The sequence below is a fragment of the Equus przewalskii genome, chromosome 16 (genome assembly GCF_037783145.1).
Source record: "Equus przewalskii isolate Varuska chromosome 16, EquPr2, whole genome shotgun sequence".
NCBI classification, from domain to species: domain Eukaryota; kingdom Metazoa; phylum Chordata; class Mammalia; order Perissodactyla; family Equidae; genus Equus; species Equus przewalskii.
The window spans coordinates 13854794-13869634 of NC_091846.1; the positions used below are offsets into that span (position 1 = coordinate 13854794).

Here is a 14841-nt window from a genome sequence, read left to right on the forward strand (position 1 = left end):
TATTATTAGAGTTTTTATAATCAGTAGGAAGAAGATGACCACACAGAGAAAAAATGATCAGAGTATGGTATCAGGCAGTTTTCGGAAGTAAATATAAATGGTTAAAAGACTTAGGAATTTTTATCAGCACTTTTGAAAATTAAAATAAGATCTAACTTTTGCATATCAAATTGACTTTTATCGTTATTATAATACATAGGACTGGTGAAGCTGCTGATAAAATGCGTTTATACCTTGATGGTGGAAGTATGAGAGTACATATTTTTGGAGCTCATAAACTGTAAAATCTCATAAAATAAAATTAAATATAAAAGCTTTTAACACCATAATTTCACTTACAAGAATTTTTTCTAAGGAAATAATTGGGGATATACCCAAAGATTTATCTAAAAGGACAAAGTTTTTTTTTATTATAAAAAAATTGGAAATAACGTAAATGGCCAGCAGTAGTGACTGAATAAATTATGCTGCATTCTTATCATCAATTATATTTGTTGACAATGAAAATTCAAGACACAATATATTGTTGACTTGCAGGAAACAAGCTACAAATTACCTTATAGAGAATTATTTCTGCTATATTAATATCAGCTATGTCTATCATACATATTTATGTGCATTGTAATTAATTTGGAAGAGCATAACCTGATGTGATTATCTCTGGGTTATGGAATTATGGGTTTTCTTTTTTCTTTTCTTGTTTCAACATATTCTCTGAATTCGTTACAAGAAGCATTTGTTTGACTATCCCCAAAAAAAGACCTGTTTGTTTTGTGAAGAAGGAAATTGGAGTGTATTTTCAATGGAATGTTTAGTAAACTAATAAATGTGTAATTTGTATGAGATTAAAAGGTTACTCTTTTAAAAAAGTAGATTGCACTCTTAATCCAAGTGGGCAGAAATCCTGTAAAATTCGAAAGGTAAAATCAAATAGTCACTAAAGCTTGAAATCTATTTAGGTCTTAAAGTTAAGCAGGTTCAAGATGTTAGTTTCCCCAGTATATGCCCTGTGACTGAACGGAATACACAGAGCAGGTCTTCCATTAGAGCTCCTGTGGGAAACAAAATTATGTGATGTACAAGGTCAGCACACCCGCTCTGCCTGAGACGATAGATGGCATTTTTGGCTATCTCTTGACTGCTGTGTGGTGAAATTTATTGGTAAGCATTGTTTTAAAGCAAACTGCTGGAGGGAGCTGACCCATCTCTTCCCTAGTGTATGCACGGTATTCTTCAAGCTCCCCCAAAAACCTAGAATTAAGCTGCTCTATAAACATTTACATTGGAGGAGATAATCAGAAGGGCATGCCTTTCTTTAGTAGCTGAAATTGTAGTTGCACAATTAAGAGATTACTGATTCCAGATAGCCTAATATAGATAACTTTTACCAGCTCACTGTATCAGAGAGAGAGATCAAGGGATATGTATTGGCATTTGTTTTTTCCTGATTGGAAGCAAATGAAAGCTGCAGGCTTCTCTTCCTTGGGTGTGGTTTGAGTTAGAAGAGACTAAAGCCTTCCCTTCCAGAATGCCATAATATCCATTAGTCCTGTTTTTTTTTTGGTTTTTTTTTTGACAATCATTTGACCTTTTCCAATTTTTTTTAAGATGTGGCAAACACAGCCACAAAAGAAATGCCTTAGCTTCCTCTTGAGTTTAGGTAATTTTGCTGTTTCCCTCTCTGGACTGAGGAGGATTGGGTGAGGGGAAACAGCTGTCCTGTATCTTTTGTTGTGCAGTGTGGAGCTTGGAGGCTGATGTTAGAAGAGAGGATTTCCAGGTGAGTGGTACCCAGATAAATGGTTGATTATTTGATTTCTGTATTAATTAAGGTAACAATACCTGCTACAATAGACAAACAATGAAATTTTAGTCGCTTACCAAGCTAGTAGTCTCTTTCTTACTCACTTAAAGTCCAGTGGGTGTTCCTTAGCAGGCAATACCCTGCACAGTGTGATTTAGAGACCCAGGCTACTTCTTCTAACTTGTGCCTCCTTGTCTTCATGGTTGGGCTCCTGTGTTGCTGCTTTGGGAAAAGAGCATGGAAGGTGTGCATGAGTGCATCTTGTGTGGGCCAGACCTGAAAATGGTGCACAACTTTTCTGCTCACATTCCGTTGGCTAGAACTCAGTTAAATGGCCACATCTAGCTGTTAGATAGGCTGGAATTACAGTATAGCTGTGGTCTCAGGAAGAAAGGAACGTGAGTTTGGTGATTACCTAGTCAGTTTATGTCATAGTTGCCAAATCTAAACAGGGAAAATGAATAGAAAATCCAGTCCAAACAATAGAAAATCAAGGTAAGAAATGAAATACTGTGAGTTGGGAGTCAAGAAGATCCAGACGTTGAATGCTAAGAAAGTGACGTGAATGAGAGGCATGTAGTAATTCCCTGAACTAGAGCTAAGTGTTCCAGGAGGCTTTTAATAGTCTTCTATCCTAATTATGGGTTTGTTGGGGGGACATTTTAAATGAGCCAACAGTTAAATGAGCCACAAATACAAGCAATAATGAGTCCCCTTTATTTCTGTTGAATTATTTTGCTGTGTAATCCCAATATCAACTAGAGTACTCATTTTTAACCATAATTTTAAATTCTTGATAGTGAAGTTTTTCTTAGCCTATTTTATAGACTTTGAATTTGGACAGAAAAGATTTAAAAATTCTGTAGTCTCTGTGATAGGAGAAACCAATAACCTTAACCTAGTAACACTGACTGAAATAGTTAGAGGAAATTTGAAAATAATAGCTGTCAACATATAATGTTTTATAATTTGTATATTTCACATTTTAGTCTGCACAGATATTTTATTTGAGAAGTGTTTAAATAGTAGTCTTGGTAATTTAGAAGACAATTGTGCTATAAATTGTCTTTTCTTTTTGTAGATGGAAGTTAATAAAAATAATTACTTATGTAATACCGTATATTCTTATAGATTATACTTTCTTATCCCAAAGTCATGTGATTAGAAAATCCGATGTGTTTCATAGTATTTTGCTTTTTTTCCTCCTTTTCCTCCAGGAGAAAAGTTGAAATTATGCATACCCATAGTCTTTTCACTCTTCTTGGAGAAAGGCTGATGTTGCATACAAACACTGTGACTGTTACCACATACAACACACTTTATGAGGTAAAAATAAAAAAATGTGTGATGACAGTTTTAAATGTTTGCAGTGGAAACCTTCTATGTGATTGAGAAGTAATTGGTCAGTTAATCTAAAAAGCCAGTAATCATTAAGAAAAAAAAGAACACATACATTTTAAAAATTCTATTTTAAAACGTATCCATGTACATTTATTTGCCAATCTTTTTATGTTCAGGGGCTTTTCTTTGAGTATGGCTTGGCTGATTTGTTTTGCACAGAGTTTTTCTCAAATAAATAAACCACACCCATTATGTATTATATATACATGTATATAATATCTCCCCCTCCCACTTCTTCTCTCTCTCTCTCTCTCTGTCTTTAATATGTAGCAACTACCAACATTAGTCTAGAGTTGATATTGGGATAAAAGGTAGGTAAGAATTATTTGTAAAAATGATATCTGTAGAAGCTTTAGATCTCATCATTTCAATTCAGAAATCCCTGTCTCATCATTTCTAACAGATGACCATACAGGTTAGAATCAGTATTTTCTATGAAATGTGTACACTACCACCCAAAATAGGTGTTTTTATTTTTAAATACCAGCAAAATTTTAGTACTGTTCCCTTATATTAACCTTAATTCTACTTTCCTACAACTGATCTTCAGTGGTCCTACTACTTTTCTCTAGTGCAAGGATTAGCAAACTACCAACCCTTGTTTTTGTACAGCCGTGAGCTAAGGATAGTTTTTATATTTCAAATGGTTGAAAATAGTGAAAAGAAAGTAATGTATGACACATAAAAATTTGTGAAATTCAAATTTCAGTGTCCATAAATGGTTTTGTTGGAACACAGCCACACTCATTGCTTTATGTATTGCTTATGGCTGCTTTTACATTATAGCGGCAGTCAAGTAGTTGCAACAGAGAATGTTGTGCTCTCATCACTTTGCGCTGCTGTTCAGTGCACTGCAGACCACAGCGATGCAATAACTCAACGGTGTTTCACATACCACGCATATTGCCAAGCCTAAAAGTTTTTTAATACCAGTGCATATTCATCTTGTCAAAACAAGAAGAGAAAAGTGGATTTCAGATCTCACACTTTAACATTACAGTCAAGTGTGGATTATTTACTTATAGATTTAGATGGCAGAATATTGTGTCTGTTATACAAGGGGACACAATAGTTGTGCTAAAATAATATATATTGGCATTACTAGATTAAACACTCATAATAATATTCCTAACTCAGAAAAACGGCGGCTAGAAAATATAAAACAGAATATCTCTTCACGGCAGATTTCTTCACAAAAAGTAAAAAATGAAGTGTGAGACATTGAGGAGAGCAGATACTGATATTCTGAATGGAATTGTTTTATATAATTTTAAATCAATATGCGACAAATTGAAACTCCTCTAATACAATGTTTCTTTCATCAAACCACAGGCCAGATATAGCTCATTTCTAGTTTTTGCATGCCCTGCAAGCAGAGGATAGTTTTTATATTTTTAAATGATGGAGGAAAAAAAAGAATATTTTGTGGCATACGAAATTTTATGAAATTCAAATTTCAGTGATTGTAAATAAAGTTTTACTGGAACATAGCCATACTTATTAATTTAAGTATAGTCTATGAGTGACTTCATACTACAGCAACAGAGTGGAGTAGTTTTAAGAGAGACCATATGACCCATAAGTCCCAAAATATTTACTGTTTACTTTTGTGTAAAAACTTCCTTACAAAATTAAAATTCTCTATTATAGCACAGAGAAATTTACCTTCTCTCTGTTGCTTTTACTAAAAATTGCATTTAAATCTGATATCAGAAGTAACGTGTATTCATTATAGATTTGGGAAATATAGTAAAGCACCAAAATAAAACTTACATGTAGTGTCTTCATTAATACTTGTTAAAAGTATATATAAAATATTTTCTCAACTCACACACTCACACACACACACACACACACACACATACCTCTTATAAAATATCATCCTACGCATAGTTTTGTGTCCTGCTTTTTCCACTTAGCAATATCCTTTTTTTATTATTTTTGTAATTTTTTTATTAAGGTCATAATAGTTTGTAACATTGTGAAATTTTAGTTGTACATTATTATTTTAGTCAGTCACCATATCAATGTGCCCCTTAACCCCATGTGCCCACCCTCCAACCACCTTCTCCTCTGGTAAACACTAAATTCTATGTCCATGGGTTAGTTTATCTTCCACATGTGTGAAATCATATAGTGTTTGTCTTTCTGCATCTGGCTTATTTCACTTAACATAGTATCTCATGGTCTATCCATATTGTTGGGAATGGAATGATTTTGTCTTTTTTGTTGGCTGAGTAGTGTTCCATTGTATACACCACATTTTCTCTATCTAATCATTAGTTGATGGGCACTTGGGTTGCTTTCACTTCTTGGCTGTAATCAATAACGCTGCAATGAACTTGGAGTGCATAAGACAATTTGAATTGTTGATTTCAACTTCTTTGGATAAATACCCAGTAGTGGGATAGCTAGGTCATATGGTGTTTCTAATTTTTTGAGAAATCTCCATACTGTTTTCCATAGTGGCTAGACCAGTTTGCATTCCCACCAGCAGTGTATGAGGGTTTCCTTTTCTCCACATCCTCTCCAACATTTGTTATTTTTTGTCTTGTGGTTATAGCCATTTTAATAGGTGTAAGGTAATATCTCAGTGTAATTTAGATTTGCATTTGCCTAATGATTAGCATTGTTGAACATCTCTTGTATCTATTAGCCATCTGTATATCTTCTTTGGAAACATGTCTGTTCATATCCTCAGCCCATTTTTTGATCTGGTTGTTTTTTTGTTGTTCAGTTGTGTGAGTTCTTTATATATTTTGGAGATTAACCCCTTGTCAGATACATGATTTGCAAATATTTTCTCCCAATTGGTGGGTTGTCTTTTCGTTTTGTTCCTGGTTTACTTTGCCTTGCAGAAGCTCTTTAGAGTGATTAAGTCCCACTTGTTTATTTTTTATTTTGTTTCCCTTGTCCAAGTAGACATGGTATTCGAAAAGATCCTTCTAAGAGTGTACTACCTATATTTTCTTCCAGGAGTTTTATTGTTTCAGGTTTTAGCTTCAAATCTTTGATCCATTCTGAATTTATTTTTGTGTGTGGCAAAAGATGTCTACTTTCATTCTTTTGTATTTGGCTGTCCAGTTTTCCCAACACCAGTTATTGAGGAGACTTTCTTTACTCCATTGTATGTTCTTAGCTCCTTTGTTGAAGATTAGCTGTCCATAGATGTGTGGTTTTATTTCTGGGCTTTCAATTCTGTGTGTCTGTTCTTGTAAAAAGTACCATGCTGTTTTGATTACTATAGCTTTGTAGTATCTTTTGAAGTCAGGGATTATGATGCCTCCAGCTTTCTTCTTTCTTCTCAGGATTGCTTTAGCTATTTGGGGTCTTTTGTTGCCCCATATGAATTTTAGGATTCTTTGTTCTATTTCCATGAAGAGTGTCATTGGAATTCTGATTGGGATTGCATTGAATCTGTAGATTGCTTTAGGTAGTATGGACATTTTAACTATATTTATTCTTCCGATCCATGTGCATGGATTATCTCCCCATATCTTTATGTCATCTTTGATTTCTTTCAATAATGTCTTATAGTTTTCATTGTATAAGTCTTTTACCTGCATTAAATTTATTTCTAGATATTTTATTCTTTTTGTTGTGATTGTAAGTGGCATTATATTCTTGAATTCTCTTTTTCTGTCAGTTCATTATTAGAGTATAGAAATGCAGCTGATTTTTGTTAGTTGATTTTGTACCCTGCATCCTTGCTGTAGTTGTTGGTTATTTCTAATAGTTTTCTGATGGATTCTTTAGGGCTTTCTATATATAAAATCATGTTGTCTGCAAAGAGCAAGAGTTTCACCTCTTCATTGCCTATTTGGACTCCTTTTATTTCTTTTTCTTACCTAATTGCTCTGACCAAAACCTCCAGTACTATGTTGAATAAGAGTGGTGAGAGTGGGCACACTTGTCTTGTTCCTGTTCTCAGAGGTATGGCTTTCAGTTTTTCCCCATTGAGTATGATGTTGGCTGTGGGTTTGTCGTATATGGCCTTTTGGATATGGAGGCACTTTCCTTCTATACTGACTTTATTGAGAATTTTTATCAGAAATGGATGTTGGATCTTGTCAGATGCTTTCTTTGCATCTATTAAGATGATCATGTGGTTTTTATTTCTCATTTTGTTAATGTGGTGTATCACATTGATTGATTTTCAGATGTTGAACCATCCCTCTGTCCCTGGTATCAATCTGACTTGATTATGGTGTGTGATCTTTTTAATGTATTGCTGTATTCAGTTTGCCAATATTTTGCTGAGGATTTTTGCATCTGTGTTCGTCAGTGATATTGGCCTGTAATTTTCCTTCTTTGTGTTCTCCTTGTCTAGCTTTGGTATCAGGGTGATGTTGGCCTCATAAAATGTGTTAGGAAGTGTTCCATCTTCCTCAATGTTTTGGAATAGTTTGAGAAGGAGAGGTGTTAAATCTTTGAATGTTTGGTAGAATTCTCCAGAGAATCTGTCTGGTCCTGGACTTTTATTTTTGGGGAGGTTTTTGATTACCATTTCAATTTTTGTAATTGTGATTGGTCTAATCAGATTCTCTATTTCTTCTTGTTCAGTTTTGGCAAGTTGTGCTAGTCTAAGAATTTATCCATTTCTTCTAGATTGTCCAGTTTGCTGGCGTATAGTTTTTCATAGTATTCTCTTATAATCCTTTGTATTTCCTTGGTATCCATTGTAATTTCTCATCTTTCATTTCTAATTTTATTTATTTGAGTCCTCTCTATTTTTTTCTTAGTGAGTCTGACTAAAGTTTTGTCAATTTTGTCTATCTTCTCAAAGAACCAGCTCTTTGTTTCATTGATCCTTTCTACTTTTTTTTTTGTTTCAATGTCATTAATTTCTGCTATAATTTTTATTTCTCTACTTCTGCTGATTTTGGGCTTTGTTTGTTCCTCTTTTTCTAATCCTATTAGGTGTAGTTTAAGATTGCTCATTTGAGATTTTTCCTGTTTGTTAAGATGGGCCTGTGTTGCTATGAATTTGTCTCTTAGGACCAGTTTTGCTGCATCCCATATGAGTTGGAATGGTGTATTTTCATTCTCATTTGTCTCCAGATATTTTTTTTGTTTCTCTTTTAGTTTCTTTTATGATCCATTGGTTTTTCCATAGCATGTTGTTTAGTTTCCACATATTTGTCACTTTCCCTGCTTTTTTCTTATAGTGGATTTCCAGTTCATAGCATTATAATTGGAAAAGGTGCTTGATATGACTTCAACCTTCTTAAATTTATTGAGTCTTGCCTTGTTTCCCAACATATGGTCTATCCTTGAGAATGTTCCTGTGCACTTGAGAAGAATGTATATTCTGCTGTTTTTTGATGGAGTGTTAGATATGTTCTTTTATTAAGTCCATCTGGTCTAGTTTTTCATTTAAATACAATATTTTCTTGTTGACTTTCTATCTGGGTGATCCATCCATTGATGTAAGTAGGGTATTAAGGTCTCCTACAATTATTGGGTTGTTGTTAATATCTCCTTTTAGGTTTATCAGTAGTTGCTTCCTGTAATTTGGTGCTGCTGTGTTGGGTGCATATATATTTGTAAGTGTCACGTCTTCTTGGTGCAGTGTCCCTTTTATTATTATATATTGCCTCTATTTGTCTCTCATTAACCTGTTTTGTCTTGAAGTCTCTCTTTTCTTATAAAAGTATGGCAACACCTGCTTTCTTTTGTTTGCCATTAGCTTGGAGTGTCGTCTTCCATGCCTTCACTCTGAGCCTGTGTTTGTCTTTAGAGCTGACGTTTGTTTCCTGGAGGCAGCATATTGTTGGGCCCTGTTTTTTAATCCATCCCACCACTCTGTGTCTTTTGATTGGAGAATTCAGTCCATTTACATTTAGAGTGATCATTGACATATGAGTGCTTGTGCTGCCATTTTATCGCTCATTTTCCAGTTCTTCTGCATTTCCCTTTTTCTTATCTCATGTATTTTGGACTACCAGTTCAGTTTGATAGTTCTGTATGATGGTTTTCTTAGTTTTCTCTTTATTTGTCATTTGTGTCTCTGTTTTAGTTATTTGTTTAATGGTTACCATGAGGTTTGTATAAAAAGTCTTGTAAATGAAATAGTCCATTTTCTGATAGCCTCTTATTTCCTTACACTAAGCCAATTCCATCCGTTTCCTCTTCCTCTTCTAAGATATTATTGTCACAATTTATTCTATCTTGTGTTGTGAGTTTGTGGTTAAAATAACAAGATTACATTTATTTTTGATGTTTTCCTTGCTTTTACCTTTAATGTTATAAGTAAGTGTTTGCTAACCTGTTCTGATAGAGAGTTGCAATTTTCTGATTTTCTCTACCTTTTTCCCTGCTCAAGTATTTTTAACCTCTTTCTTTCTTTTTTTTTCAGATATTAGGGCCTTCTTGGTCATTCCTTGTAGGGGGGTTCTTTTGGCAATGAACTCCTTTAGCTTTTGTTTATCTGGTAAAGTTTTTATTTCTTCATCATATCTGAAGGATATTTTCACTGGATACAATATTCTTGGCTGAATCTTTTTGTCTTTCAGAATTTTGAATGTATCATTCCACTTTCTCCTAGCCTGTAGGTTTCTGCTGAGAAATCTGCCTAAAGCCTGATAGGGGTTCCCCTGTAAGTTATTTTCTTCTGCCTTGCTGCCCTTAATATTTTTCTTTGTCACTAGCTTTTGTCAGATTTACTACCATATGCCATGGAGAAGGTCTTTTTACATTGATATAGTTAGGAGTTTTATTAGCTTACTTCACTTGTATTTCCAGCTCCTTCCCCAGGTTCGGAAAAGTCTCAGCTATTATTTCTTTCAGCAAGCTTTCTGTTTCATTCTCCTTTTCTTCTCCCTGGAATACCTATAATCCTTATATTTCATTTCCTAATTGAATTGCATCTTTCTTAGAGAATGTCTTCATTTCTTTTTAGTCTTAGTTCTCTCTCCTCTTCCATCTGAAGCATTTCTATATTTCTATCCTCTAGACTGCTTATTCTCTCCTCCATAATATCAGCTCTGTTATTCATGGAGTCCAGATTTTTCTTTATGTCATCCATTGTGTTCTTCATCTCTTAACATTTCTGATTCATTTTTCTTTCTAGTTTCAATTTCTTCTGTGAAGAAATTCTTGATTTCATTGAATTTTCTATCTGTATTTTCTTGTAAACTTAAGTTTTTTTATTATAGCTATTTTAATTCTCTGTCATTGGATTATAAATTCCTGTGCCTTCAGGATTGATTTCTGGGTGCCTGCCATTTTCCTTCTGGTCAGGAGTATTAATATATTTTGTTATATTGTTTGATGGCATGGATTTGTGCTGCTCTGTAGTGATACTACCTAGTTGCAAATTCCACCTGCCACCACTGGGTGGAGGTCAAAGCTGTGTATTCTGAGTCTGCTGTGTCCCCAGCTGGCTTGCTCACATCTGCTGCTTTTCTGTCATATGTGCTGGCACTCTGGCCGACCAGCTGAGCTTGAGTGCTGGGCCTGGGGAGGGGCACTTTCTTTCGCTTGTGTGATACTGGTGGCCTTCTCACTCTGCCCTTGCTGTCTGCTCTCCTGGGGTGCTGGCTTGATGAAGACACCCCTGCAATAGCTTAGTCACCTCTGTGTGGGGCTTTCCCATTGGCTATGAGGGAACTTGGTGAGTGAAGCTGTTCCCATGGAGCTGCCCCACCCCACTCTCTTCTCAGAGTCATGCAGTCCCACGCCCTGGGTTGCTGCCATTGGGTGAGGGAGAGGAGCTTCCTTTATTTCCTTCCACTTCCTCTAGGGGGTCTAGCACCTCCACCTTCAGAGGTATGGCTGTGTGGGTCTCTCAGATATCTTTTGTGTTGTGTAAATATCCTCTGTTTGTATATGAATGTCCTTTTTGTTATATCTTAGAGGGCAGAGTCTAAGGGAAGCACTCACTCTGCCATGATGCTGACATCACCTTTGTAATATGTTTATTACAAGATGTTCATCTTAGTTGGAAAGGCTACCTTTTCTTGTAAAGGGCTGGATAATAAATATTTTGGGCTCTGTGGGTATCTTAGTCCATTCAGGATGGTATAATAGAATACCATAGACTGAGTGGCTCATAAAGAGAAATTTGTATCTCACATTTCTAGAGGCTGGGAAGTCGAAGATCAAGGCACTGGCAGATTTAGTACCTGGTGAGAACTTGCTTTGCAATTCATAAAACATCTTTTCTCTGTTCTCGCATGACAGAAAGGGCAAGGGAGCTCTCTGGGGTCTCTTTTATAAGGGTACTAGTCCCACTCATGCAGGCTCAGCAGCCCTAATCACTTTCAAAAGGCCCCATCTCTCAATACCATCACATTGGGGTATCAACATATGAATTTTTGAGGGAACACAAACATTCAGTCTATAGCAGCATGCTATGTAGTATCTGATGCTACTACTCAACTCTGCAGTTGTAACTCAGAAGCAGCCATAAGCAATATGAACCAAATGGATGTGGCTGCCCAATAAAACTGTATTTACACAATCAGATGGTAGGCTGGATTTGGCTTACAGGGCATAAATTTTCAACCTCCAGTCTGTAACATTACTTTTAGCTGTAACCTTTCATCTTTTTTTTTTGTTCTATATTATCAGTAAATTAAGAGTGGTTCCCCTTTAGATAAATGAAGAAAACTCATTTGGATGCTCTGTTTTTTTTAGTTTCTAAGCTTAATATTCCAACTTTGTGTCAGTCATTCCTCAAATTATATGATTTGTAAACTCTATCCTCCAGAGCTCTGCTTTTTTAAATTGTAATAGTTTTTTAGTATTGCTTCAATATTTTGCCTACAGAACTGAAAAAGCACTAATAGAAAGACCTCCCCTATGCAGAGCATCTTGATTCTAATATTGTATTTCCCTCCTAAGATTAAGCTCCCTTTTATGGGTACTTCCTATAGCAGTTACCTTGGTAGGTACTCTACATACATTATCTGAGATCCTTAATAACATCTCTCTGAAATTGGTGTTTTTATTGCTTTTTGAAACAAAGTGAGACTCACAGGTTAAATAGTTTGCTCCATGTCATACCACTAATAAATGGTCACAAAATAGGCAGGTTCTATAGTATGTGCATAAGGCAAAAAATGTCAGTATCTACCTTCCATTGATGGCATTAAAGTTCTCCTATGAGTCAAAACCTTGCTATAATATCAGATTAGGGTTCTGAATGCTAGTGTCTAATATTGATTAACTTTGTATCTTGGTTTTCTTACCTACTAATTATTCTGGTTGATGATGCCTGTGTATGTTTTTTCATCATTTTCTTGTTTAAATGAATTTCTGGCCCTCTGGTTGATTTGTTAGTGTCAATAGTGTAGAAAGTGTTTGTAGTTAGAGAAAGCTTATGTTAAAAGTATAGCATACCAGTGTAATACATTGAGTTTGAAAAATCATTGTGTTCTCCTGACCTTAAAATAAAGATGTCCTGTGGATGTATACACACATATCTATTTCTATTAGTCTTCCTGAAAAATGGCGCACCAGCATTTTTACCTATCATCTCCATTCATAGGCACTCTCTTAGTATCCAGATATTGGTATCTGATTCCGTGTCTTAGATAGAGAGAGTGAGGATAAATTTGGATCATCTGATATTGGATGTTGGATATTGCAAAGGTTCTGAAATGGTGAGGGAACTAACTTACAGGGCTTCTGTCTGACCAATTTGGCAGTAATATATACTTTTAAAGTAGAATAATAATCATGGTTAATTGGAATAAAGGACTCAGTTGATTATGATACTCTGAAAAGAAAATTCATCATAAGTGTACAAAAAGTCCAAAGAGAATGATGGTTATGATATGATTGATTAGTACTGTTGATCCTACAAAAAAGTAGAATGGATCTTCAACATAAGCTTTAATACTACTAACAAACCAGATTGTATTATCAGACTGACAGGATGGTGGATGACTAATCCTGAATCACCAAAGTTTAAAGATTACATCATTTTGGAGGGTGATATCTGGTTGAACAATTAAAACTCATATGATAGGTTTGAACTTAAGTTCTCAGTATAGTAAGTGAAATTTAACTAAAAAATGAAAACTCATCCTCAGAATCTTCAGCTTGAGTTTGATTCACCTTGTGAACATCAGTTGCCTTCACCCCTAGTGTGAATTGTTTGGTTGATAATCAACAGTTGAAGGCTCCCTTTATCTTCCTTTTCTTTTTTGGTTGGGGAAATTACCTTAACCCCGGGCAACATATCAAAATAAATATCACTACAAATGTAGGAAGACATAAAATCAAGTACAAAAATAATAAAGAACTGTGTCAAACCTATGGTGTTGGTAATGGTATTTTAGAATATGTGTTTTTCTCAGTGTTTGGAAGTCCAATTAGGGTAAGATTATGTCAGTGTGATCATTAAAATTCTAAATCTGATAAGATGCCTATAATAGAATAAATATTAAAGGACAAAGTAAGTTAGACTTTCTAGAATGATATGTCACACAACGTTGTGCAAGTTATGAGGCTGTTAAAAATCTATCTTAATTATTCTGAAAACTAAAAAGTTATTAATTAAAAAATAGCCCCATGTTTAATTTTCTGAGGTGAATTTGTTCTTGTAGGTCATATACTAAGAAGTGAGTTGGCTTTAATGGACTCCTCTTTGAAAATTACTCAAAGATATTTTTTATACAAATATTTTTTGAGAATTGAAAATTTGCAAAATTTAAATCTTATATTTCATTTGCTTTATTTTCATTTTGTTATTCCATCTCTAAATTATGGATAATTATATTCTCTTTTCTTAATGATTTGTAGCACTCTCTGATACACTTAAGAATTACTTGTTAGATTTTAGAATGTCTTCGAAGGACAAAGCAAATAGATTTTTCTGTTTAGTATACTTGTAGATCTCATCAACACTATCTGATTAATTACTTTATTAAATATTGTGATATTAACTTCACTTTATCGGTTTGGGTTCGCTATGTCTCTTTACATACGACTCCTATAATTCTGTTAAAACACTTAGTGTAGACAGAAGCAACCAGATGTGGGATCTTGTCATCTGAAGAGCTCAGCTTCTTATAGAAATAATGAACTGATTTTTTAAAAATGTGTATATTTTAGTTACTTTATCTTTTTCTGTAAGGCTATGACAATTTCTGAGCACAAATTTTTTACAAGGTGGTAGTTAACTTTAAAACTTTTGACTACCTCATAATAAAATCCTTTTCTCAAAATTATACAATCTCAGAGGTGGACAGTATGTTAAATATCATTGTAATCAAACATTCTTTTCACAGATAAAGCTATCTTACAAAAAAGTGATATAGCTTATCCAAATTGTAAAGATGTAAAGATTCTCTGACCCTCGAATACCTACAGTGGGAGTTAGAGGTAACAATGGGGTCAATAGTTTGCCATTTTAGGAAATGAGCTAGGACTACTCCTGTCTCAAAAGTTGAGCCTTCTAATCCAAAAATGATTTATACATGAGGAGGCTGAGGAGTGAGTAGGTCAGAGAGGAAGCTTCTATAGCTCCTGCTTAAGCCTATAGTCTTTTTGTGACCCATGAGTTAGGAGATACTTCCTTTTATAAAATAAAATTTAAATGTATAGTGCTTGCTCTTAGATCTATGTCTATAAATAGCATATTTATCAAGTTACATCCATGCTTGTCATTCATTGTTGTTTCTCAG

General features: G+C 34.6%; 1 protein-coding gene across 13 annotated transcripts in view; it reads left to right on the forward strand.

The window, feature by feature from the left end:
• Nucleotides 1-14841, forward strand: part of NBEA (neurobeachin) — a 671041-nt gene that overhangs the window by 185586 nt on the left and 470614 nt on the right. For all 13 annotated transcript variants that reach the window (XM_070578754.1, XM_070578744.1, XM_070578745.1 and 10 more), the window contains exon 18: nucleotides 3022-3130. In XM_070578754.1, the coding sequence (XP_070434855.1) occupies nucleotides 3022-3130 (109 nt within the window). The remainder of the gene's footprint in view (nucleotides 1-3021; nucleotides 3131-14841) is intronic.